The following is a 24,116-nucleotide window of genomic DNA, read 5'->3' as shown; positions in this document are numbered from 1 at the left end:
CCACCAGAAAACAAGAAGTGGCGCTATGGCTCTAAGTGGTAGAGCACTAGCCTTGAGCACAAAACCTCAGGGACAGCACCAGGCCCTGAGTTCAAGCCCCACAACTCAACAACAAAAAAGAGATGTACAACTTGACTTTTGTCATCAACACTTAATTTTTTTTATTGTTTTAGAAACAGCAATGGTGATTATAAAGCATCTAGCACAGTGCTGGGCATGTGGTCAGTCTAAAATAAATGCTATTTTTATATTACATATATTTCTATTAGTATATTGCCTTGCTTTTTACATGGTGTTTTGTATCGTGAATGGGATAATCCTAGGTTGAAGTGTTTAATCACTGATTTCATACTTCCTGGTAGATTGAACAAAGTACTCAAGAGACCCTGAAATAAGATTAGCTCCTGCTGTCCTTTCCCGTACTATTAGATTATTTCTAGGAAACAACCTGTGTTATATTTTTAAAAAATCTTGCGTGCATATACTAATCTTTAATTCCAAAGATTGTGTCTATAATTAAACATTTTTCAAAGTAAAAAGGCCCTCTTACCAACTCCTATTATTCCATAAACAAATTGGGCTTTGTCCCATCTTTGTCAGGTCTTCTTTCTGCCATAGTTTTGTGGTATCTCAGAGAAGCTAAGACCACTGTATGGTGTTTATCACATACTTTAAACACAGTAACCTCAGCACCCTCAGCATTTGTACTGGTTTATTGCCATTTTGCCTTTATTGATGAGCACAATAGATAAAAGCACTAAATTGTTTTACTCCAATAACAAGCTTTGTTACCCCTGAAGAAAAGTCAGCTTAGCTTAGCATCTAGGCTTTGTGTCAGTAGTCGATGACACATTGAAGAGACGCTTCAAGAAATACAGCTGCAGGAGCCCAGAAAGAATGATAACAAGGCTCTGGACTGTGGACCACCTGTTCACATAGGTGTAGTTTGATTGGAGAAGGAAAGAGTCAGCCATTTTCCTCATCCGGGCAAAGTTGTAGAATCGCCATGTGTGAAAAACATTGTTCTGCACCTTCCTTGTACTCTGCTGTGGGGAGATGATAAAATAAATGTCTTCTTGCCATCACCCTCTCCCTTCTATGCCCTGGTTGTGTGGCACAGTAACCTACATTACCTGGAAAGTCAAGGAGTTTACTCGGGATTTTAAGTTTCATAATTCTACTACAGTTATTGGTAAATGATACTTATGTTGTAGTGAGAAATAGTTTATAGTTTGGGTTTTTTGGTGGGTGATTGGATTATTTTTTTCTTTTTTTTTTTTTTTTTTTGCCGGTCGTGGGGCCTGAACTCTGGACCTGGGTGCTGTCTCTCAGCTCTTCAGCTCAAAGCTAGTGTTCTACCACTGGAGCCACAGTGACACTTCCGGCTTTTTCTGCTTATGTGATGCTGAGGAATCGAACCCAGGGCCTCATGCATGCAAGGCAAGCCTCTAAACACTGAGCCACACAGCTGGTCTTCCACCATTTTACCCACACCTTTGGCCTGGCAGTTTGTTGGTTAATTAGAGATGGAGTCTTATAGTCCCCTTCCCCCCACCCCTCCACCCCCAGTTTGGTTTGGGACCATGATCCTCCAGGTCTCAGCCTCCTGAATGGCTTGGACATACCACTTGGGCTATGTCCCCCAGCCCTACTTTTTGCTGGTTATTTTGGGGATGGATTCTCACATACTTCCCTCCCATCTGGCCTCAAACTGTGATCCTCTGGATCTCCAGCTCCTGAAGAGCTAGGATCACAGGTGTGAGCCACCAGTACCCGTCTCCCCTACCCACTTTCTCTTGGTACTGGGAATTGAAATTGGGTCTCAGGCTTGCTAGACAGGCACTCATCACTCACTTGAGCCACGTGCCTAGCCCAGCACATCACGTGAGGCTTCTTTATTCTGGGTTAGCTGCTGGGAATTGCTGCATAAACCTTTTAAATATACTATTGGAGTGTACACCTTGAGTTGTGCACTTTAGATGATAAGACAATGTAATTGTATCTCAGGTTTGTAAAATTTAGGCAGTGGGCCAGACTTGGCCTATGAGCGGTAGTTTGCCAGCTCCTGGCATAAAACAGGAGGGATTTTAAGAGCTCCTAATCAAAAATGCATTAAAGAGTTCAGATACCCTTGCTTTTTCTTTCTATTCATGATGCTTCACTCGGTGGATATTGTGTAATTTTTCAGCTTTCCTCCAAATTTAATCCACTCCATGAATGTCCCTCTTAACACAAAACACTCCTTTACCTCAATTGCATCCAGAGTATCGTTCAATTGCTTCCTTTGATTCTGTTTGTGGTCCATCTCAGGCCCCTCATAAAAGATGCCGAAGTTGAGGTATACTTGTGCAGAACCAAAGTGATTTTGGTCATTTCCTACACAAAGCTGATAGAAACCTGCAGGAATTTCTAGATCATTACTCTAGATCTCTTACCCTGTGTTACAGCTCCCCTAGACATACCTGACCCCAGGTTTGTTTGATTTATTTGTCTGGAGACAGACCATCACTACAAAGCCCAAGCAGACTTGGTCTTGTCATCTTCCTGCCTCGGTCTCGTGACTACTGAGATTTTAAGCATGTGCCACCATATATGATTTGTTCCCCAGTTTTGGTTGTTTTGGAGATTTGTTTGTTTGTTTTGCTGGTCTTAGGACTTGAACCCTGGGCCTGGACGCTGTCCTTAAGCTCTTTTTGTTCAAGACTAGAGCTCTACCACTTGAGCTACAGTTCCACTCTGGCTTTTTTTGTGATTAGTTGGAGAGAATCTCATGGATCTGAGGATCAAGCCAGCAGGGGCAGGAAAGTTCATGAGACTCTTATCTCCAAACAACCACCAGAAAACTGGAAGTGGCACTATGGCTTAAGTGGTAGAGTGCTAGCCTTGAGCTGAAGAACTCAGGGACAGTGCCCAGGCCCAGAGTTCAAGCCCCACAACCGACAAAAAAAAAAAAAAGATAATCTGATAGACTTTCCTGCCTGGGCTGGCTTCGAACCCTGATCCTCAGATCTCAGCCTCCTGAGTAGTTAGGATTACAGGAGTGAGCCACCAGTACCTGTCTCTTCTTCAGTTTTAATTCACCCTAAAAAACCAGGTGCCAGTGGTCTTGCCTATAATCCTAGCTATTCAGGAGTCTGGGATCTGAGGATGGCAGTTCAAAGCCAGCCAAGGTGAGCAAGTGGTACAGTATTAGCATTAAGTGAAAAGGGTAAGGGACAGTGTCCAGGCCCCAAGTACAAGCTCTAATATGGGCACCAAAATAAAATAACGACTACAGCCAGAAGCCGGTGGCTCACGTCTATAATCCTAGCTACTCAGAAGGCTGAGATCTGAGGAGTGAGGTTCAAAGCCAGCCCGGGCAGGAAAGACTGTGAGACTCCTATCTCCAATAAACCACTAGAAAACCGGAAGTGGCACTGTAGCGCAAGTGCTAGAGCGCTAGCCTTGAGCTGAAGAGCTGGGGGACAGTGCCCAGGCCCAGAGTTCAAGCCTCACAACCGACAAAAAAAAACAAAAAACAAACCCCACTACAACATGCTGTCCCTGCACTCCAGCTCAAGGCGAGCAAGCCCTCTACCGCTTGAGCCACAGCGCCACTTCTGGTTTTCTAGTGGTTTATTGGAAATAAGAGTCTCACAGAGGGCTGGGAAGATGGCTCAGTGGTAGAGTGCTTGCCTTGCATGCATGAGACCCTGAGTTCGATTCCTCAGCACCACATAAGCAGAAAAAGCCAGAAGTGGCACTGTGGGTCATGTGGTAAAGCACTAGCCTTGAGCTGAGGGGCAGAGCCCAGACCCAGAGTTCAGGCCCCATGACTGACCAAAAAAAAAAAAGGTCATACGTATTTTCCTGCCCAGGCTGGCTTCGAACCCCAATCCTCAGATCTCAGCCTCCCTAGTAGCCAGGATTACAGGCGTGAGCCACCAGTGTCCCGGCAACAGCACTCTTTCATTTAGGATGCCGACTTGACATCCAGCTTCTTTTGCTCAGTATTAGTAATAATTACATTTTGATAAGTATCAGTATCTTTTTAAGTCAGGCACGGGTGGCTCATGCCTGTAATCCTAGCTACTTAGGAAGCTGAGATCTGAGAACTGTGGTTCAAAGCCAGCCTGGGCAGGAAAGTCCGTGAGACTCTTATCTCCAATAAACCACTCTAAAACTGGAAGTGGCGCTGAGGCTCAAGTGGTAGAGTGCTAGCCTTGAGCTGAAGAGTGCAGGGACAGCGCCCAGGCCCACAGTTCAAGCCCATGACTGAAAAAAAAAAAAAGTATCAGTATCTTTTGTTCTATGATGGGCAGGAAACATTAACTACATACACATATGTAACTCCTACAACACTTGTTAAGGGAATCCTACTCAGCAGATTGAGTTGAAATTCAAAATATTTGGAACTCAAGGCATGGCTCAAGTGGTAAAGCTCTGGCCCTGAATAAATAGCCAGGGCTGGACAGTGGTGTGGGGCTCTGTTAAGGTATTTTGAAGAGGACACTAGTGTCCTCATGCCTCCCTGTATGTGGTGCTGGAAGGCTGGGAGTGAATGTGGTTGTAGAATTATAAAGCTGTGACAGTTTTTGAAGTTAAAAATGAGTGGAATTGGCTGGGAAGGTGGTCAGTGGTATTGCCTAGCATACATGAAACCCTGGGTTCCATTCCTCAGAACCACATACAGAGAAAGCCAGAAGTGGTGCTGTGGCTCAAGTGGTAGAGCGCTAGCCTTGAGCAAATGAAGCTCAGGGACAGTGCCCAGGCCTTGAGTTCAAGCCCCAGGTCTGTCAAAATCTCTCCCTCTCCCTCCCTTTCCCCATCTCCTCCCTCCCTCCCACCCTGCCCCCTCCCCCCCACCCTGCCCCCGTGTGTGTGTGTGTGTGTGTGTGTGTGTGTGTCTGTGTGTGTGTGTGTGTGTGTGTCTGTGTGTGTGTGTGTGTGTGTGTGTGTGTGTGTGTGTGTGTGTTAGTTTTGGAGCTTGAACTCAGGACCTGGAAGCTATCCTGAGCCCTAGTTCAAGCCCCACGACCGACACACACACACAAACATATGTGTCCACTGAAGGACTATCTGGGGAAAGCAATGGCCTGGACTTCTCCAGAACACCTGGCTAGGAAAGAGGACAGTTAGAGCAGGCGTGCTGCCCATGGGATGGCCTTGATCTGGCTACAGGAAGGTTCTGGAGAAGCAGCTGTGTCGTTACGGCTTGTGGATCCCCACATATTCTGACGCTGCTTCTGGCAGTGGCTGACGCATGTGTTCTGATGACTGGAAATGTGACTTGATAATTTAGTAAATGGAATTTCTGTATTACAACTGATATTCTGGGCCTGGGAGTTTGAACGGTCACCTTGAGGCCCTGGCCCCAAACTGCCAGTGGGTGGCCAGCTGATGTCCCAGATATCTCTGATCTCACGGTTTCAGTGTTGAAGGCTGAATTTTCCCTTCTACTTCATTTCCCTAAGTCACAGAGCCTGCGAATTATAGTAGCCCTTGGGAGAACAGACCTGTCTCTTGGGTAACGAAGTTAATCTGGCCCCGAACATCCATGGAGGTGCCTATGAGAAACCCCTGCGGGGTGTGGGCCGTCGCAGTAACATGGCGGTTATGTGACATCCCGAGGGTCCGTTGAACCTGCCAATAAATCCCATTCAGGAGGAAGAAAAGGCTCATTACATGGCTAAGAAACCAGCTACATTACAAGACGGACACGCCATGGTCATTGGCCTCAGTCAGCAGCCCAGCGTGAGTATGGATGGTTCCTAACTACTCCGGAGGCTGAGATCTGAGGATCGATGTTGGAAGCCAGCCCAGGCAGGAAAGTCTATGAGACTCTTATCTCCAATTAAATCACAGAAAAGGCTGGAAGTGGTGCTGTGGCTCAAGTGGTAGAGTGCGCAAAAGGAGCTCAGGGACAGTGGCCAAACCTAGAGTTCAAGCCTCAGGACCAGCAAAAAATAAATAAATAATAAAAATTGCCCAGAGTGCCCACAGCCGCCCTTCAGTCTCGACCCACACTGCTGATGTGATCATTTGATAGGTACAATTCTGCCCGTGGAGTGATTGGTTGGACTGGCTTGGTGGCTGAACTCTGGTGGCATTCCAGATGTGGCGTTTTCTGCTGCAGACACAACCAGAATGCTTGTTGCTAAATTGGAACTTCACAAGCTCTAGCTACAGCACGCTGACTTGTAGCTATTGTTCTAACATTAATTTAGATTCAAAAACCTCTGATGAATTCACTCCAAGTTCTAGTAGAGTGGAACCAGATTGACAGTGGTTCATTACTGTGTCTATAAAAAATTAGAAAGTAAGCCGGGTGCTAGTGGCTCACACCTGTAATCCTAGCTGCTCAGGAGGCTCAGATCTGAGGATCATGGTTCAAAACCAGTCCGGGCAGGAAAGTCGGTGAGACTCTTAGCTCCAATAAAACATCAGAAAATCAGAAGTGGCGCTGTGACTCAAGTAGTAGAGCACTTCCTTTGAGCTGACAGCACCCAGGCCCAGAGTTCAAGCCCCCACCACAACCGACCCCCCCCCCCAAAAAAATGAAAAAGTGCACATGTTTTTAAGATAAAGAACAAAGGAAAGTTGCAGAGGAAGCTCGAGGCCCTGAGTTCAAACCTCAGTACTGGCAAAAAAATAAATAAATAAATAACAAAAAGAGCAGCTTAAGTTTAATTAAGCTCACCATTCTTGGGCAGTGTCAAAAGTGAGAAACTGGTGACTTGAACGATTCACCTTCCTGAAAGCTGCAGGATTATCTGCTGCACGAAGAAGCCTTGAGCCAGAGGTTCTCCAGCTGGCCCAAGTTAACCACTAAAACGAGAGCAGATGTTTTGCCCCTAACCTGATTCACTAAAGTCACTTTCTTTGACATCTGGGTCAATCACTGAAGTTCACTTGACCTCATACTATCATCTATGTTGTCTTAACCATTTAAAAAACATATTCTTCCTCCTGTACTCTCACACAGGCACTAAGGGGACGGTTAACGGGAAGAGCACCGTTTGAGGGGCTAAGCATATGCTTTGTCTCCTGATGGTGACAATTCACCCAATCTGTGAGCTGCCACTGTTAGCAGGTGGGGACAACCAGCCTTTGGTTTGGTCTAACACATGACTCATTTTCCAAAGGACGAAAGAAAAGTCTGCAGTATACATAAACAGAGGAAGCCACGTACCTCATAGCTGAAGTAGAAATAGCCGTTTTGGTGGGCAAACTGCCAGAAGCACTCGGAATCTCCTATGGGGATCATGACGGCAAAGTCATGTCTGTCACCTCCACGGAGGAGTGGCTGGTCCCCAGAACCACTCTGGGGTTCTGTCATTTGGCTTCCAACATAATGAACAAGACTCAGCACCAGCAGCCCAACTCTGAGGGGCAAAGGGGCCATGCTGCGACCTGTAGAGGCCTCTGCAGGTGAGACCGCAGTCTGCCAGACTAGGTCATTCAGACAAGCGCAGGGCTAATCGTTAACTCCACAGTCACATGCCAGACACTCTCAGGGCTGGACATAAGAGATTGCCTAATAGTCAGGCGCTGCTGGCTCACGTCTGTAATCCTAGCTACTCAGGAGGCTGAGATCTGAGGATCATGGTTTGAAGCCAGCTAGGGTAGTCCAAGTCCATGAGACGCTTATCTTCAATAAACCACCAAAAAGCTGGAAGTGGCTCAAAGAGGCTGAGCACTAGCCTTGAGCACCAAAGCTCAAGGACAGCGCTGAGTTCAAGGCCCATGACAGACAAAAAAATAAACCATTGGAGGAGGAATTTTCTATACATTCTTTTGAGTTTTTGGGGGGATTCTTGTTTCATGGGGATTATTTGGGTGAGTACATTTATGTACTGACAAAAGTTAGCTATGAGACCTATTGTGCCTATAGGACAACTCATGTCAACGTGCCCAATGCAGCAGCTCAGAGCAAAGCCCAGCAAGAAGTGAAGAGAAAAAGCGGGTACACTTAAGGCTTTGCTCCACCATTTGAGCCATGTCCCCCAGTCCTTTCTCTTTGTAGTGTCCTGCTTTTCTCCAGGGCTGGTCTCAATACCATGATCTACCTACTGCCTTGTAAGTAGCAGGCATTAAAGGCATGTACCGACGCACCCAATGGAGTTTTAATGAACAGAGTAACAAGACAGTGGTCAGCCTCCTTCAGAGTTCTTCTGCCAACTTCCACATGACTATATTATTTTTTTAATTTTTTTTGGGTCCAGTCATGGGGCCTGAACTCTGGGCCTGGGCGCTGTCCCTCAGCTCTTCAGCTCAAGGCGAGCGCTCTACCACTTGAGCCACAGTGTCACTTCCGGCTTATGACTATATTTATTTAAAGCTATTCAAAACCTACTTGAAGGGCTGGGAATGTGGCTTAGTGGTAAAGTGATTGCCTAGCATACATAACGCCCTAGATTCAATTCCTTAATACCACATAAACAGAAAAAGCCAGAAATGGTGCTGTGGCTCAAGTGGTAGAGTGCCAGCCTTGAGCAAAAGAAGCTCAGGGACAGTGCCCAGGCCCTGAGTTCAAGCCCCAGGACTGGCAGAACAAAAACAAACAACAACAAAAACCGGAAGCCAGGTGCTTGTGGCTCACACTTGTAATCCTAGCTATTCAGGAGGCTGAGATCTGAGGATCACAGTTCAAAGCCAGCCCAGGCAGGAAGGTCTGTGACTCTTATCTCCAATAAACCACTAGAAAACCAGAAGTGGCGCTGTGGCTCAAGCAAGCTGTAGAGCGTTCACCTTGAGCTGAAGAGCTGAGGGACAGCGCCCAAGCCCAGAGTTCAAGCCCCACACCAGCAAAAAAAACCCCAAAACCTACTTGAAGGTTTGGGTTGTTGGTTGTTGGCCAGGCACTGTGGCTCATGTCTATAATCCTAGCCTTGAGCAAAAAAGCTAAGTGAGAGCAGGAGGCCCTGAATTCAAGTCCCAGCACCCACACAAAACAAAAATCCCCTACTATTGGTCTTTTTTTCTTCTTCTTTTACTCAAGATATCAATACCACTGATGTCATGGTAGGCACCTAGCTAAGAAATTGACATTCTCTTCTCATTCCACAGCAGCACTAAGGGAGGTGCCGTGTGGAGGTCCACTGTTAAGTTCTAGTGTTTTCAAGCTGTAAGCCTGAACTGATATTTAAACTTTAGAGCTGAGGATGGAACATAAGGCCTTGCTCTTCCACTGAGCTAAAAACCCCTAACTAGCCCCCCCGCCCCCCCGCTTTTTGGAGATATCATTTTGTTGTTGTCGGTCGTGGGGCTTGAACTCTGGGCCTGGGCGCTGTCCCAAAGCTCTTTAGCTCAAGGCAAGTGCTCTAACACCTGACCCACAGCGCCACTTCCAGATTTCTGGTGATTAATTGGAGATAAGAAGTTTCACAGACTTTCCTGCTGGGCCTAGCTTTGAACCACGATCCTCAAATCTCAGCCTCCTGAGTAGCTAGGATTACAGGCGTGAGCCATTGATGCCTGGCTTGGACATAGCACTTCATTGTGTGTCTCAGGCTAGCTTGGAACTCACGATCCCCCTGCCTCAGCTTCCTAAATGCTGGGATTACAGCATGCACCATCATGCCTAGATTGCAAACATTTTTATTTCACCTTTTCCTTTTTGGCCAGTCCTAAGGCTCAAGTCCATCCGGGCTTGGGCACTGTCCCTGAGCTTCTTTTGCTCAAGGTTAGCACTCTACCACTTGAGCCTCAGCACCACTTCTGGCTTTTTCTGTTTATATGGTACTGAGGAATCAAACCCAGGGCTTCATGCATGTTAGGTAAGCCCTCTACCACTAAGCCACATTCCCAGCCCTATTTCACTCTTTAAAAAGCCAAACTGCACTAGTTCATTACATCTGGAACGTTTCCTGAGTTCACATTAATTCATCACAGCTAAGTAGAGAATTCCCAGAGGCCAGCGGAAGCCAGATGGCACCCGGCACATGGGTTTTGGCAGCTCCAGCAGTCTTGCTGATGAGAAGGCAGGAGAGCTGACCTTTTAGCCAGGACACAGGCACCTCTGGCCTCCTCATTGCTCAGATGGAGCCAAAGCACAGATCTGTGACTGTACATATTCATTAATGCTTTCATAAGGTCCAGTGAGGAAATGTTCATGAAACCCATTCTTACCTCAAGTCTGACAAACACCCTCTAGGGAATTCTGCCTCCCTAGATGCATTGTAAGTTCATCCTTCTGCCCTGAGCACATCCTAACAGCAAGACAGGCAAGAAAAGCGGTCACTCATGTGGCCTGTGTGTACAACTGGCACAAGCAATTGTAAGCATTCCCTCCCTGTGGTTCATCTGGGGTTGGGTGAGAGAAAAGTAGTACCAAACCCTAACACACAGTTGACAGGCAACAAAGCTAGGCAGATGTTCTAACTTGTGACATCTGGAAGAGAGAATGCTTTATAGTCTCTAGGAAAAGTATGTTGCATGAGGAAATGAACAAATAAGACAAAATGTCTATAACGACTATTTGATCTGGCTTGCAAAGATCAGCACACAGTAGTATGTGTGTGTGCCTGCATTGGGGCCCGAACACAAGGCCTTGCATTCTCACTTGGCTTCTTCGCTCAAGGATGGCATTCAACCAGTTGAGCAACACCTCCACTTCTGTTTTTCTGCCGGTTAAATGAGATAGAGTCTCTCAGTCTTCCTAGGCTGGCTTTGAAGCTTGATTCTCCCATCTCTGCTTCCAAAGTAGCAAGGATTACAGGTGTGAGCCACCAGCACCTGGCGTATAGCAGTTTCTTAAAAGAGTTGAGTCAAGTTTGTTCAACAATTTCCTGTTCCATTCAGGAACACAAGCTGTGCTGCAATTAATCAGCTACTTCTATTGGAGAGAAGCAAGACTTTAATGAAGAATGCTACAAGTATTGACAATAATTAGCTCCCATTTTTAAAAAAGATTACAGAAAACACTTTACTGAAATTTTTTGCTAAAAAGACAGTCTTTTGGGATGTCTGACAGCAAGCACGACACAGTACAAAAGGAGAAGGGAATGTTGAACCCCAGTACAAGACACTAACAGCACAATTAGGGAGGGGACAGAAGCAACCATTTCACAAAGAATGGAATTAGGCATTTATATTCAGCCAGGACTTTTTTTTAAGCTTTTAAAGTCCAGCATAAGGAAAGAAACTGAGAAAGGAGGGGGCAGGTAGGGGAACTAAGCTTATGTACAATCACCATTTTACCAAAAAAAAAAAAAAAAACCACACTGGTTCAACCACAACAAGTGGAGGACAAACCCGCCGATGTTGCTCAGCACATATTTAGAGCAAATGCCAAGGCAGTCAGGCCTAGGGTTGACGTCACGAGTGGCGAAACAGTTTTTAAAAGGAATCTGATTCCATGAGGACTGGTCTGTCATTAACCTGGGCTCATCACAGACAGAGTTCCTTCGCGTCTGCATTACAAGGCCAAAACTCCATATGGAACAAGTTCATTTCAGATAATGCTCACATTGCTGGTTTTCACAGATCATGGCATCCTATGTGGCTCCTCTTGGACTTCATCTTTTCCTAGGAGAAGGCTCTGCAGATTAGTGGGGATTTCAAATGTAAGCAAACCACTAAAGGGAAACACTAGTGATACTCTGGCACAGTACAAGCAGTGTGCCTGTTCTCTGCCAAGGACATGGGGTACGTTTGCCTCTGCCTCTTAGCTCCATGATCTCCAACAGTGATGAGTTGGATGGAGGCCTAATCATATTGGAAGGGGGTTGTCCCCAAATTCTCCTTCCAGCTCAGCTTCTGAAACATACAGCAGACTACCAGGGACTATTGTTAGAACCACGCTCCTGCAAATCCTGTGGAAATCAATGCCTGTTTCAGTTCATGCCAAGTTTTTTCATGGTCCGCCAGCGATCCTTAATCATTACAGCTGTTCGGTTAACGAAGGGGTAATTTTTAGAAATGGCAGCCCAGTTTCCTTCTCCGTACTTCTCTACTCCAGCCTTGATCCACTCGCTTTCTTCTACTGTCCACTTCTGCAAAAGAAAACCAAGACATCAAAACTCATCACTAGTCACATCTTCTCCAATACAGTGATGAGGACAACTCAAAAGCCTTAGAAGAATCAGAACCCAAAAAAGCAGGCTGTAGGTTTCTGAGTTCAATGTCCTGCCATGTCCTTCTCAACTAACAGTCACTTCTGTGTTCCAATCGCCAAATGCACAAGTGTTGTTCATGCTCCAGAAAGTGTCAGGTGCTGTCCCCGCCTAGACTTTTCTTCTACAGAACTATTACTTGAGCTTAATTTGAATTCTCTCAAAAGGGATTTTTATTAGATGATGGACAGTCTTTGCCTATGAGAAGAGGGACTTCCTTTACCTCTGTTCTTCCTACAAAACTTGCAGCACAAAAGAGGTCTAGGTTACCTGCTTCCTTGTTATACTGGTTGTACTGTCTTCATCAGGTGCTGCTGGAAAACATTAAGAGTAAATTCATTTTAGAGCTCACCTTCCTCCACCAAAAAACACAAGAAAAAAGAGATGGTTCTCAAAGGGAAGACCTGATTCTGAGTTCACAAACACAGAGGGTTGGGGACACAGCTCAGTATAGGGGACATGCCTAGCGTGAATAAGGCCTTAGGTTAATCCTCAGCAGTGCAAAACCAAAACAAATTCTGCAGACATTGAGGAGAAAAAGGATATCAATAAAGAATAATTCAATCTGTCCTGTTTATACACACAGTCATTCAGCCCATAGAATTTGTACAAAGCAAGTGCTTTACAAACGAGCTTTCAGTAAATATTGGTTAAAGATGGATTTCAACCCTTTTAGTGAAGTTGTTATTCTATGATATTACCAAGGGATTCATCGTATTTAAAACCTTGATATAGGGCTGGGGTGTAGCTCAGTGGTAGAGAGCTTGCCTAACGTGTGGCGCTGGGTTCAATCCCAGCATTAGAAGAAAGAAAGAGTTGGGCGTTAATGCCTCATGCCTGTAGTAATCCTAGCTACTCAGGAGGCTGAGATTTGAAGATCACAGTCAAAGCCAGTCTGGGAGGAAAGTCTGAGAGACTCATCTCCAATTAACCACCAGAAAACCTGAAGTGGCATAGCTCAAAGTGGTAGAGTGTTATAGCCTTGAGCAAAAAAGCTCAAAAACAACTCCCAGGCCCTGAGCTCAAGTACTACATACAACTAGCCGCCCCCGCCCCCCAAAAAAAGACAACTCTGTGTGTACATCATATAAACATGTACAAGTATAAAACATGACATTTCAAGCAACTATAGCCAGTTAAAAAACTGAGGAGGTAAAGATGCATAAAAGCGCAGCCTGTGGGACGTCTGCCCCAGCAATCACTGCCCTGGTAATGTTTCCCAAATAACAAAGGAAGATGGCTCTAAAAGATGAATGCTTAGACTGCTTTTATGAAATATTTCCTAACAGCGGAAGCAGATGACTGACGCTGTGTTAAGAAATGGGTATTTTCTACAACCTTTTAATCTTTAAAAATTTAAAAAAAAATTTTTTTGGGTCCGGTCCTGGGGTCTGAACTCGGCCTGGGCGCTGTCCCTCAGCTCTTCAGCTCAAGGCTAGCGCTCTACCACTTGAGCCATAGCGCCACTTCCGGCTTTTTTCTTTTTGCTTATGTGGTGCTGAGGAATTGAACCCAGGGCCTCATGCATGCAAGGCAAGCGCTCTACCACTGAGCCACCTTCCTAGACCTAAAAAAAATTTTTTTTTACTATCTGTTGCCTTTTTATTGTTATTCTGTTACTTCTTCCATTTCCATGTGATCTTGCTCTTTGCAATGAAGGAATGTTTTTAAGGCAAAACTGTGGGATTGGTAAAGGATTATTGTTGCTATAGAATCCCACGGGAAGTTGATTTAGCAGTTGATATTATTATTAGAAGGTAAAAGAGGTGCTGGGAGAGATTCTGATGCAAATGCTACGAGTTTAGTATTAACTAGGGATAAGTAGTATAAGTATATAAGATTGCTGACACTTTTTCACTTGGGCTGGGGGCATAACAATGATTGTGCTTGCCTAGCATGCCCAAGACATGGGGTTTGAACTCACAGCGTGGATGCTGTCCCTGACTTTTTATGCCCAAGGCTAATTCTCTACAACTTGAACTACAGCTCCACTTCCAGCCTTATAAGGTGGCTAAATGGAGGTAAGTCTCATGGACTTTCCTGCTCTGAACTGCGATTGTTAGAGTTCATCCACCTGACTAGTTAGCCACCGGCATCTAACTTCCTAGGATTTATTAAGATAAACGAACCTCGGGGTTGGGAAGGTGGCTCAGTGGTAGAGCCCTTGCCTTGCATGCATGAGGCCCTGGGTTCGATTCCTTAGCACCACATAAGCAGAAAAAGCTGGAAGTGGTACTATGGCTCAAGTGGTAGAGCACTAGCCTTGAGCTGAAGAGCTCAGGGACAGCGTCTAGCCCCAGGACCGATAAAACAAGACAAAATAAGATAAACGAACCTTGAGGAATTTAAACATGGAGTGGCACTTTCATATTTGTTGCTTAAAAGGTAAAGCTCCGATGGTTCATTCCTGTAATCCTAGCAACTTAGGAGGCTGAGATCTGAGGATTTTGGTTTGAAGCCAGCCTCGGCAGTAAAGTCTATGACACTCTTACGTCCAATTAACCACCAAAGTGCCGGAAGTGGAGCTGTGCCAGCATTGAGAGGAAAAAGCTAAAGGATAACCCGGAGTTCAAACCCTAGTACACACATGCACATACGCACACACGCAGCCGGCACACAGAGGACAGGACGGGAAGCTGACTCCACAGGAATCAAAACGAGGTTGACAGCTGTAACTCTTTTGTAGTTAGTTGGCAGGAATAGGGACAGGAGAGGCCATGCATGTATACTTCGTAAGTGTGGGGAGGCCAAGGAGAATCTGCAGTTTACCTTCCACTGCAAACAGTTCGTCCTCTCCAGCCCAGCTCTCCTTTTCTTCAACGCCATTAGAGCTGTTCCACTTGCCTCCGGATGCTCTGAGGTGAGATCAAGGACAAGGTGGGAAACTCTCAGTACAGTCACAGCAATTTTTTCAAGCTTAGCTCACTCACTCAAGGTTCAACACATACAAATCCCAAATCAGCCATCCTTCCTGGGCTGGCTAGGGAGCGCCATACAAAAACACTTGCAGGCGGCAGGACCATGCCTCAAACCCAGCACCAAGTCCACGCCTCCCCCCTTCAATCTGCTCATTTCCTTCATCTTGGTTAGGACCTCAAGCTTGCTACGTAGGCACTCTACTGCTGAGCCACATCCTAGCCTTGATTTTTTTTTTTTTTTTTTGGGGGGGGGGGGCAGTCCTGAAGTTTGAACTCTGGGCCTGGGCACTGTCCCTGAGCATCTTTTGCTCAAGGCTAGCACTCTTCCACTTGAGCCACAGTGCCACTTCTAGCTTTTTTGAATAATTTATTGGAGATGAAAGTTTCAGTTTCCTGCCTGGGCAGGCTTTAAACCTCAATCCTCAGATCTCAGCCTCCTTGGTAGCTGTAGCTAGGATTACAGCCATGAGCCACCGGTGCCTGGCTTTGTTTTTTTTGAGACAGGGTCTCAGTAAGAAGCCCAAGATAGCCCCAAACTCACAATCCTGTTTCTGCTTCCTAAATGCTGGGATTATAGGCGTTCATGACATATTGGGCAGTTTTGACTCTATTAACGATCTGTGCAATGTATCCTAGAATGGGCTAACGTTCCCGTTCTTCATTTCCCTCATTGTTCCTATAGTTCAAACTTCCTCCCCTGAGAGCCAACTTAAAATAACATCTCTCCTCCATTGCACGATGGCTTCTTTCTGCCTAGCCAATGGAACCTAAATGCTGGTATGGTCTGCTGGCCCCATTTCCTAAAGGGGCCTACCAAACCCAAGCCACAGCCCGCTTCAACAGCAGAGCTGGGCTGCCTGGTTCCTTCAATACAAGCTCTGCAGTTTCCTGCCTTGGCCATATCCTTCTCTTTCCACCTGGAAGTCCTTCTCTGCTGTCGTTCAAAGACACATTCTCAAAGACATCTCCTTGCATTCCTGACTCAAGTCCTCTGTCCCACTACACACTGATTTTGCTCTGTAAGCAGTCACTACATAGTGTGCCACTAAACATGAACTCCTTAAAGGCAGGAAATGCACCACTTGTCTACTATAAAGACCTAGCGTGTAACACATACTCCAACATGAGCTGGAGATATGCTTCCTAAACTACACTGGGATTAAAGCTATACAACAAAAAGGGTTGGGCACTGGTGGCTGATGCCTGTAATCCCAGCTTCTCAGGAGGCTAAGATCTCAGAATTAAAATATTGAGACTCTTATGTCCAATCAGCCAGCAAAAAGCTAGAAACAGGTGTGGCTCAAGTGGTAGAACATCAGCCCAACAAGCAAAGAAGCCCAACAAGGCTGAGAGGCCCTAAGCTGAAACCTCCCTCCCCCCCACACAGCTGCACAAAAGAATTATATCCAACAGAATATCGAAACAAAAATCCTTCCCTTAAAATGCAGATTCTTCCTCCAAAAAAATCCCTCCCCCAGTTGACAAATACTCCAAATCCAAAACTAAATGGAAGTACAAAGTACATTTACATTCTGCCTTTTTAGTCAATCTTAACTAATTACCTGATTAGTAATGAACTGCCCTGGGGATAGGTCACAGAACTACAACAAACATATGTGCAGTAAGTCTTGAAGAATTAAAACATGTCAGAGGGGCTGGGAAGGTGGCTCAGTGGTAGAGCGCTTGCCTTGCATGCTTGAGGCCCTGGGTTCAATTCCTCAGCACCACATAAGCAGGAAAAAAAAAGCCAGAAGTGGCGCTGTGGCTCAAGTGGTAGAGTGCTAGCCTTAAGCTGAAGAGCTGAGGGACAGCGCCCAAGCCCAGAGTTCAGGCCCCATGACCCGACTCCCCCCCCCCCCCAAAAAAAAAAAATGTCAGAATGACCTGTAAAAGTTGACAAAAACAGGTGTGGCTCAGCAGTAGAGTACCTAACAGGCACAAGGCCATGAGTTCAAACCCTGTACTGACAAAAAGATTTAGGAAAAAAGTTGACAAAATGACAAATGGTATTTCTTGCTGTCAGGGTAATATTTAGCATGTGAGTAATAAAAATTCACTGGCTTGAAAAAAATTCCTTGAGTTCCCTAAGTTTTCTAAGGAATTATCTATACCAGTGTCTGAGCTCTTGAATTCATGGCTTGGGTACTGTCCTTGAACTTTTGTGCTCAAGACTAGTGCTCTACTACTCGAGCCAATCTCCCCTTTTGGCATTTTTAGTGCTTAATTGGAGACGAGTCTCACAGGCTTCCCTGACACCTCCTGAGTAGCCAGGATTCAAGTATGAGCCATCGATGAGCCTCCAGAAGGTTGGGGATGACTTGCTTGAGACAAAGTGAAGAACACTTGCATGTGGTCTTCCTTCTAAGGAGTCACGCTGCTAATTACTGTTGGCAAGCAGAAGGTAGAGGGGTCACAGTTTAAGAATTCTATCTCCTTACCCAGTGCTGGCATAAAAACATTTGAACTCTGCTTTTCTTGCTGCTGCTCACTGCCCCTGTGGGGGAAGGAGCGGAGCTCAGAGTCCTCCTTCCTGGAAGATGGCCTTTGTGCTTCCTGGAAGATGGCCTTGTGCTTCCTGGCGGAATTACAACTTAGTGAGCACCAGCCTAGCAGAGGCCAGTAAATTAGTCTGTGGCTGATATCTGAGGCTTTAATTGAGAATGTTTCTTACATTTTAAAGTGTTAAGGAAAAAAGTTAAACCAGAATATGGGACGGAGAACTCATGTGTTAGTCCTCTGCTAGCTTTACAGATGGTTTGCATGTTGTGCTTTATAATGCAATAAGGTAAAATGCAAGACCCAAGAATATCATTTTACTTGGTTAGCAAGTACCAAGTAAGAAGTTGCTGTGTGTCAATTGCTGTGCAGGAAAAGTCTAGGACTGTTCCTCCAGGCGATCTCCTGGGAGACCCTTCCTTCCCCTTCAGAAGGACACCTCACACAAACTTTCTGTGGAACAGGCCCTCTGAAAACCTGCACCTGTCTCTAGCTCCCTGCCTTTCCTCCGTGGTAGCCCATGGGCCTTTGGAATTATATGGGGTATACTTTTTTTTTTGTCAGTCGTGGGGCCTGAACTCTGGGCCTGGACACTGTCCCTCAGCTCTTCAGCTCAAGGCTAGCACTGTACCACTTGAGCCACAGCGGCACTTCTGGCTTTTTTGCTTATGTGGTGCTGAGGAATCGAACCCAGGGCCTCATGCATGCAAGGCAAGCGCTCTACCACTGAGCCACCTTCCCATCTACTCCCCCCCCCCCCTTTTTTTTAAAGCAGGTTACAGAGCATTCTCCTGCCTCTTCAAATTCAGTGGTCAGGAGCCTGGAAATGCATACTTGTGATTACAACTCAAGTAGGTGGAGGCACCCTGCTTGACTGACTTCAATGAACTCAACATCTAGCCCATCTACCCATCCAGAATGCTGCTTCCTTCTCTCCCACACTGGATTTGCCCACCATAGTACACGGGATATTTTGCAGCACTCCAGGATGACCACATAGTTCCCATTCCCCAGAACCCTTTGCGCCTAATCTGTCTGTAATTTCCTACTCATCTTCCAAAGCTAGCTCATATGCTCCTCTGCACTGAGCTCCTACAGCTCTCCTCAAGCTGTCCCAGGGCACCTCTTACTTCCCTTACAGCAGAGAACACAAGACGACTTTCCTGTAAGAACTTGACAGTATTTTCAGTTTTGCAAGCCTTACTGTCTTGTCATGGCTAGTCGACTCATGATCACAGGCACTGAAAGCACCCATGAGAAATCCGTAATTAATGGATGTAGCTGTGTTCTATTTACAACCAGGCATCAGTGGCTCATGCTTGTAACCCTAGCTACTCAGGAGGCTGAGATCTGAAGATCACAGTTCAAAGCTCACCTGAGTAGGAAAGCCTGTAGGACATTCATCTCCAATTAAGCACCAAAAAAGATAGAAGTACAGCCGTGGCATGGTACAGTGTTAGCCTTGAGCAAAAAACTCAAGATATCGGGTGCTAGTGGCTCATGCCTGTCATCCTAGCTACTCAGGAAGCTGAGATCTGAGGATGGCAGTTCAAAGCCTGCCTAGGCAGGAAAGGAATGTCTGAGACTCTTATCTCCAATTCACCAACAGAAAACCAGAAGTAGAGCTGTAGCACAAAGTGGTAGTGCACTAGCCTTGAGCAGAAAGCTCAAGGACAGAGCCCAAGCCAAGTTCAAGCCCCACTACTAAAAGTAAAAAAAAGCCCAGGGACAAAGCCTGGATTCTAAGTTCAAATCCCAGGACCAGGACCAGCACACACACACACACACACACACACACGCACACACACACGCACGCACACACACACACGCACACACGCACGCACACACTCCACACACACGCACACGCTCCACACAAAAAACAAAACAAAAAATAACTTTGGGGCTGGGGATGTGGCTTAGTGGTAGAGTGCTTGCCTAGCACGCATGAAGCCTCAGCACCGCATAAACAGAAAAAAAGCCAGAAGTGGCACTGTGGCTCAAGTGGTAGAGTGCTAGACTTGAGCAAAAAAGTAGCTCAGGGCCCTGAGCTCAAGCCCCAGGACTGGGCAAAAACAAAAAAACAAAACAACAACAAAAAAACAACGTTGTTTGCAAAGGCCTCAGTGAATTTGGCTCAAAGGCCAGTTTGCCAACCCCTACTTTGAAGAGTCTCTAGTACACGTCATGCTTTTGTCATGCCATATGTGACAAGTGGGTACATCCACCAACCCCACAAATACTCCCATTAACAAAACCACTAAACCCTGCATGTTCCCCAGCCTTGCCTGCTTGTGGGGGCAAAGCTCCATGCACAGTACTTCCAAGACGATAAACCATTCATGTGTCAAATGAGGACAATGCAGTGCTGCATCAGCTATGCCGACTAAAAATCCAATAACTAATTTCCAAGTGCAAGTGGTGATGCACACACTGCACAACCTGTGCCTCAAACCTTAGGGGACCCAGCACAGGCCACAGCAGGAATCCCTTAACCACTACAACAGGGAGCAGTGTGAAGATGACAAAGTCGCAGATCAGCAAGGCGGATCACTTACAGCCGGGTGACAGTGAAGAGTTCATGGAGGAAGTGGTTTTAAGAGGCAAGATGGAGGTCATGGCACCCAGGCCCCGAGCTTCTGTACCAAGACCGATCTGAGCCAGGGTGTTGATGGCCCACACCTATAATCCTAGCTACGTAGGAAGATGAGATCCAAGGATCCTGGTTTGAAGCCAGCTTAGGCACAAAAGTCCATGAGACTCTCATGTCCAGTGAACCATCAAAAAGCTGGAAGTGGAGATGTGGCTCAAGTGGCTGTGAGCAGAAAAAGCCAAATGAAAGCACAAGGCCCTGAGTTCAAGCCCTACTACTAGCAAACAGAAAAAAAGAAAAAGACCAACCTGGCTTATACAGCCTAAAGCCCATCTCTGCCACTTTCAGCTGTCTTCGAGAAAGCTAGTAACTTTTCTATACCTTCCTGGCCTGCACAGTGGGGCTAGCATACCACCTCACAGTGTGAGGACTGAGACTCAGGTAACACACGAAGGTGCTTGGTTTCAGGAAGCACTTAACAGCTTCTCTTCCCTTGGAAGATGAACAGGACTGTGACAAGCAATGATGGAAGGATGACAGTCCATTGTGGGGAATGAGAAGCAGCAGAAGCACAGCAGGAGAAAACAGGCAGCGTGTCCCAGAGAGCAAGCACAGCACTTTGCCTGGAGGGTGGACCCACAGAGGGCACAATGGGCAGCAAGACTTAAAAGCTAGGCTGAGAGTCAAGATGAGAGTAAAATGAAAGTACTCTAACCACTGCCCCACAGTACCTAGCAGAATGTGTAAGGTTAGCAGGTATTTACTCAATTTCTCAGAGTTTCAAACGCTCATAGAAAGTGCAAAACTGCAAGTATTCAGTCTTTTAGAACAGATCAAGGTGGAACGTAGCCCGATTCAAACAGCTTTCTTGGAACAGAAACTTGCTAAAAATGAAAGCGGCGATGGGGAGGCTGGGAACCTTTCCATCCTCACTTACGCCCTAGGGCAATGTTGGGCAGCCTACATGCAGGGCTTTGCAACTAGCAGGGAGGCTACATTGTCACTCCCTGCTCCCAAGTCACATTCTAGCGCGTTGAGTAAGCCTTGGTGGTGAGTAACTTAGTTCAAAGTTACTTCATTCATGGAAGTAATCCCAGGCCCAACCAGGATCGCCAACCAGCCCCCAAACAACTACAAAGGTCTTCGTACTTGGGATTCTTCTCCCCAGGTCGCATGTGGCTGAGAGCTGTGGGCTTGGATGGTGACGATGGAATGGACTCCTGGGAGGAGTTGAGGCCTGTGCTGGGATCAGTACACTGGCTGTCCTCTTCCAAAATCAATCTGCTTATTGTCATGCGCTTGTTTTTGGGCTGCAGTTCTGAGCTGCCCTCCCTGTCAGGAGCTGAGCTTTCATTTTCATCTTTTCTGGGTCTCTTGTTTTTGAGAGCTACTGATGATGGGGATGCTTGATTAGGAAGTACCAGATCCTTCTGGTCCAGTTTTGAGAAAGCTGCCTCTGAATCCTGTGCACTGGACAAAGCCTTGAAAGCTGCCTTCAGAGTCCGAATCCCAATGGTGGTTGGAGTACTCTGCAGCTGCCTACATATAAAGCAAACACACAAGGGTCAGTTCACCACTGCCAAAGCTCATCCAAATAGGCACTACTACTTCTCAATGGAAGGTTTCAAATTAGACAGACAACTCGGCATTAAAACACCAAGACACGAGCCAGTAGAGTGCTCATGTCTATAATCCCAGCTACTTGGGAGGCAGAAACAGGAAAGAAGTGGTTTGAGGCTAGCCAGGGCAAAAAGTCAGGGAGAGGGGCTGGGAAGGTGGCTCAGTGGTAGAGCGTTTGCCTTGCACGCATGAGGCCCTGGGTTCGATTCCTCAGCACCACATAAGCAAAAAGGAAAAAGCCGGAAGTGGCACTGTGGCTCAAGTGGTAGAGCGCTAGCCTTGAGCTGAAGAGCTGAGGGACAGCGCCCAGGCCCAGAGTTCAGGCCCCACGACCGGACCCAAAAAAAAAAAAAAAAAAAAAGTCAGGGAGATTTCATCTCAACCAACAAGCCAGGTGTGGTGGAATATACCGGTAATGACAACGAAATAGGACATGTAGGTAGGAGGATTAAGGTCTGGCTCTCTCAGGTTGGTTTGTTTTGTCATCTGGCCTATGATGTCACCTAGTGTTAATGTTGGTATGAAAAAACTCCCTTACCGTTACAATAAAAACAACGACAAAAAATCTTATCCATGTATTGAATGCTGACTCCCACCTAAGATTGACTTGTAATGATTTTAGGCAGCAAACAACAAATTTCTTCATCTGAAAAATAACTAAAGCATAAAAGGCTAGAGTTGTGGTCAGATAGAGCATCTGCCTAGCAAGCACAAAGACTGAGTTCAGAACCCAATAGCCCCCTACCCCACTCCACACACCAAGTTGGACACAATAGCTCACACCTGTAATCCTAGCTACTCAGGAGGATGAGATCTGAGGATCGCAGCTCAAAGCTAGCCAGGGCAGAGAAGTCTGTGAGACTTTTATCTCTAATAAACTACTCTGAAAAAGCCAGAAAGGGGGGTCGAGGGAGAGAAAGGAGATGGGAGGGCAGGGATGGTAAGGGGAAACAAAGGAGGAGGCAACAATGCTTGATAAGAAATGTACTCATTACCTTGCTCATGTAACTGTAATCCCTCTGTACGGTATTTTCACAGTAAAAAACTTATTAAAAAAAAAAAAAAGGACAGGGGCTGGGAAGGTGGCTCAGTGGTAGAGCGCTTGCCTTGCATGCCTGAGGCCCTGGGTTCAATTCCTCAGCACCACATAAGCAGAAAAAGCCAGAGATGGTGCTGTGGCTCAAGTGGTAGAGTGCTAGCCTTAAGCTGAAGAGCTGAGGAACAGCGCCCCGGCCCAGAGTTCAGGCCCCACGAATGGACCCCTCCCCCCCAAAAAAAAAGGACAGAGAGAGAGACTAGGAGTCACAGGCAGAGACATCCACATTCTCCCTATCACCTAGCATGTGATGACAGGTGCCCTGCTAGGAAAGGCCATCACAATCACAGGCCCTCAAATCTAACAACCACAAGCTAAAAACAAACCCCTTTTCTTTATGAAATTGTTAAGAGTAATGCAAAAAGGACTAACACATAGGTCCTCAAATGCATCTCAACTTGAGACCCCTGGCTTTAGCTACCACACTTGGGATTCCTACTCAAACATCTGAATACTACTGCAGGTGTGAGTGAAGCAGAAAGGGGAAACATCACCTCTGAGGAAGAGCGTGCCAGGATCTTCTGTGGGGAATCTCTGACAGGTCATCTTTGCCACTGTCTATTGCCCAGTGTCGTAGCCCACTAAGCCCGTTCTGCCACCTTGAGGAAATAATTCTGTTCAGCGTGCTCCCCAAAGTCACCAAAGGCATCTCCCTTACCTTGGAGACTCTCTGGTGGGCTTTTCCACAGGCTCTGGTGCTGGCTGTTTATCTACTTTCACTGTACTTGAGGCAGCGGACTCAGATCTTAAAGCCTTTTTGGCCATCTGAAACAGGAAAGATATCAGGAAGAGGAAACAGAATTTCACTTATTTTCTGCTTCTTTCACTATAAACATACTCTAACCACTCAAAAACCGGAAGTGGTGCTGTGGCTCAAGTGGTAGGGTAAAGAACTAGCAAGGCCCGGAGGTCAAGCCCTACAAACAAACAAACAAACAAAAGGCCAGAAGTGGCACTGTGGGGTTCAAGTGGTAGAGCCATAGCCTTGAGCCAAAACAGCTCAGGGATAGTGCCCAGGCCCTGAGTTCAAGTCCCAGGGCTGGCACAAAAAACAAACAAACAAAACACAGGTCTTGGAATGTGGCTTAGTGGTAGAGTGCTTGCCTAAAATGTATGAAGTCCTGGGTTCAATTCCTCAGTACCACATAAACAGAAAAAAGCCAGAAGTAGAGCTATGGCTCAAGTGGTAGACTGCTAGCTTTGAGCAAAAGAAGCTCAGAGACAGTGCCCCGGCTGAGTTCAAGCCCCAGGACTGGCAACAAATACACAAATACACACACACACACACACACACATACACA

The 24,116-nt window shown here is 46.3% G+C and overlaps 2 protein-coding genes across 5 annotated transcripts in view; both read right to left on the bottom strand.

Moving 5' to 3' along the window:
* Positions 1-24,116, bottom strand: part of Terf2 (telomeric repeat binding factor 2) — a 46,645-nt gene that overhangs the window by 2,898 nt on the left and 19,631 nt on the right. The window contains exons 6-10 of one of the 3 annotated variants that reach the window (XR_006150866.1): positions 23,474-23,580; positions 21,249-21,638; positions 14,865-14,950; positions 12,366-12,409; positions 11,414-11,975 (exon numbers count right to left, since the gene is read on the bottom strand). Coding sequence is in view for 2 of the 3 variants with exons in the window: in XM_042700833.1 (XP_042556767.1) it covers positions 11,817-11,975; positions 12,366-12,409; positions 14,865-14,950; positions 21,249-21,638; positions 23,474-23,580 (786 nt within the window). In the remaining variant the exon portion in view is untranslated. Of the gene's footprint in view, positions 1-11,056; positions 11,976-12,365; positions 12,410-14,864; positions 14,951-21,248; positions 21,639-23,473; positions 23,581-24,116 lie in introns of those variants that run through there. The other 2 variants (XM_042700833.1, XM_042700834.1) reach the window with 2 other exon arrangements.
* On the bottom strand, positions 173-7,397 carry Tmed6 (transmembrane p24 trafficking protein 6). 2 transcript variants are annotated; one of them, XM_042700837.1, is made up of 4 exons: positions 7,172-7,397; positions 5,496-5,622; positions 2,249-2,397; positions 173-1,046 (listed from the first exon to the last, which is right to left on the bottom strand). In XM_042700837.1, the coding sequence occupies exons 1-4, from the start codon at positions 7,382-7,384 to the stop codon at positions 816-818; spliced, it is 720 nt and encodes a 239-aa protein (XP_042556771.1). In that variant the 5' UTR covers positions 7,385-7,397; the 3' UTR covers positions 173-815. The 2 variants fall into 2 exon arrangements, with proteins under 2 accessions (XP_042556771.1, XP_042556772.1); XM_042700838.1 differs by having other exon boundaries at positions 173-1,043.

Source organism: Dipodomys spectabilis, unplaced genomic scaffold, assembly GCF_019054845.1.
Source record: "Dipodomys spectabilis isolate Male_0828 unplaced genomic scaffold, ASM1905484v1 ptg000273l, whole genome shotgun sequence".
Taxonomy (NCBI): Eukaryota; Metazoa; Chordata; class Mammalia; order Rodentia; family Heteromyidae; genus Dipodomys; species Dipodomys spectabilis.
The sequence above is the reverse complement of the archived record's forward strand: the minus strand, read 5'-3'. Positions and strand labels throughout refer to the sequence as shown.

Coding starts and splice junctions, on each gene's coding strand:
- Tmed6 (XM_042700837.1), bottom strand. CDS start 7,384: ATGGCCCCTTTGCCCCTCAGAGTTGGGCTGCTGGTGCTGAGTCTTGTT. Junction 2,398..5,495: donor CTTCGTTACCCAAGAGACAG/GTCTGTTCTCCC, acceptor AAATTCCTGCAG/GTTTCTATCAGCTTTGTGTA. Junction 1,047..2,248: donor ATACTCTGGATGCAATTGAG/GTAAAGGAGTGT, acceptor ATCTCCCCACAG/CAGAGTACAAGGAAGGTGCA.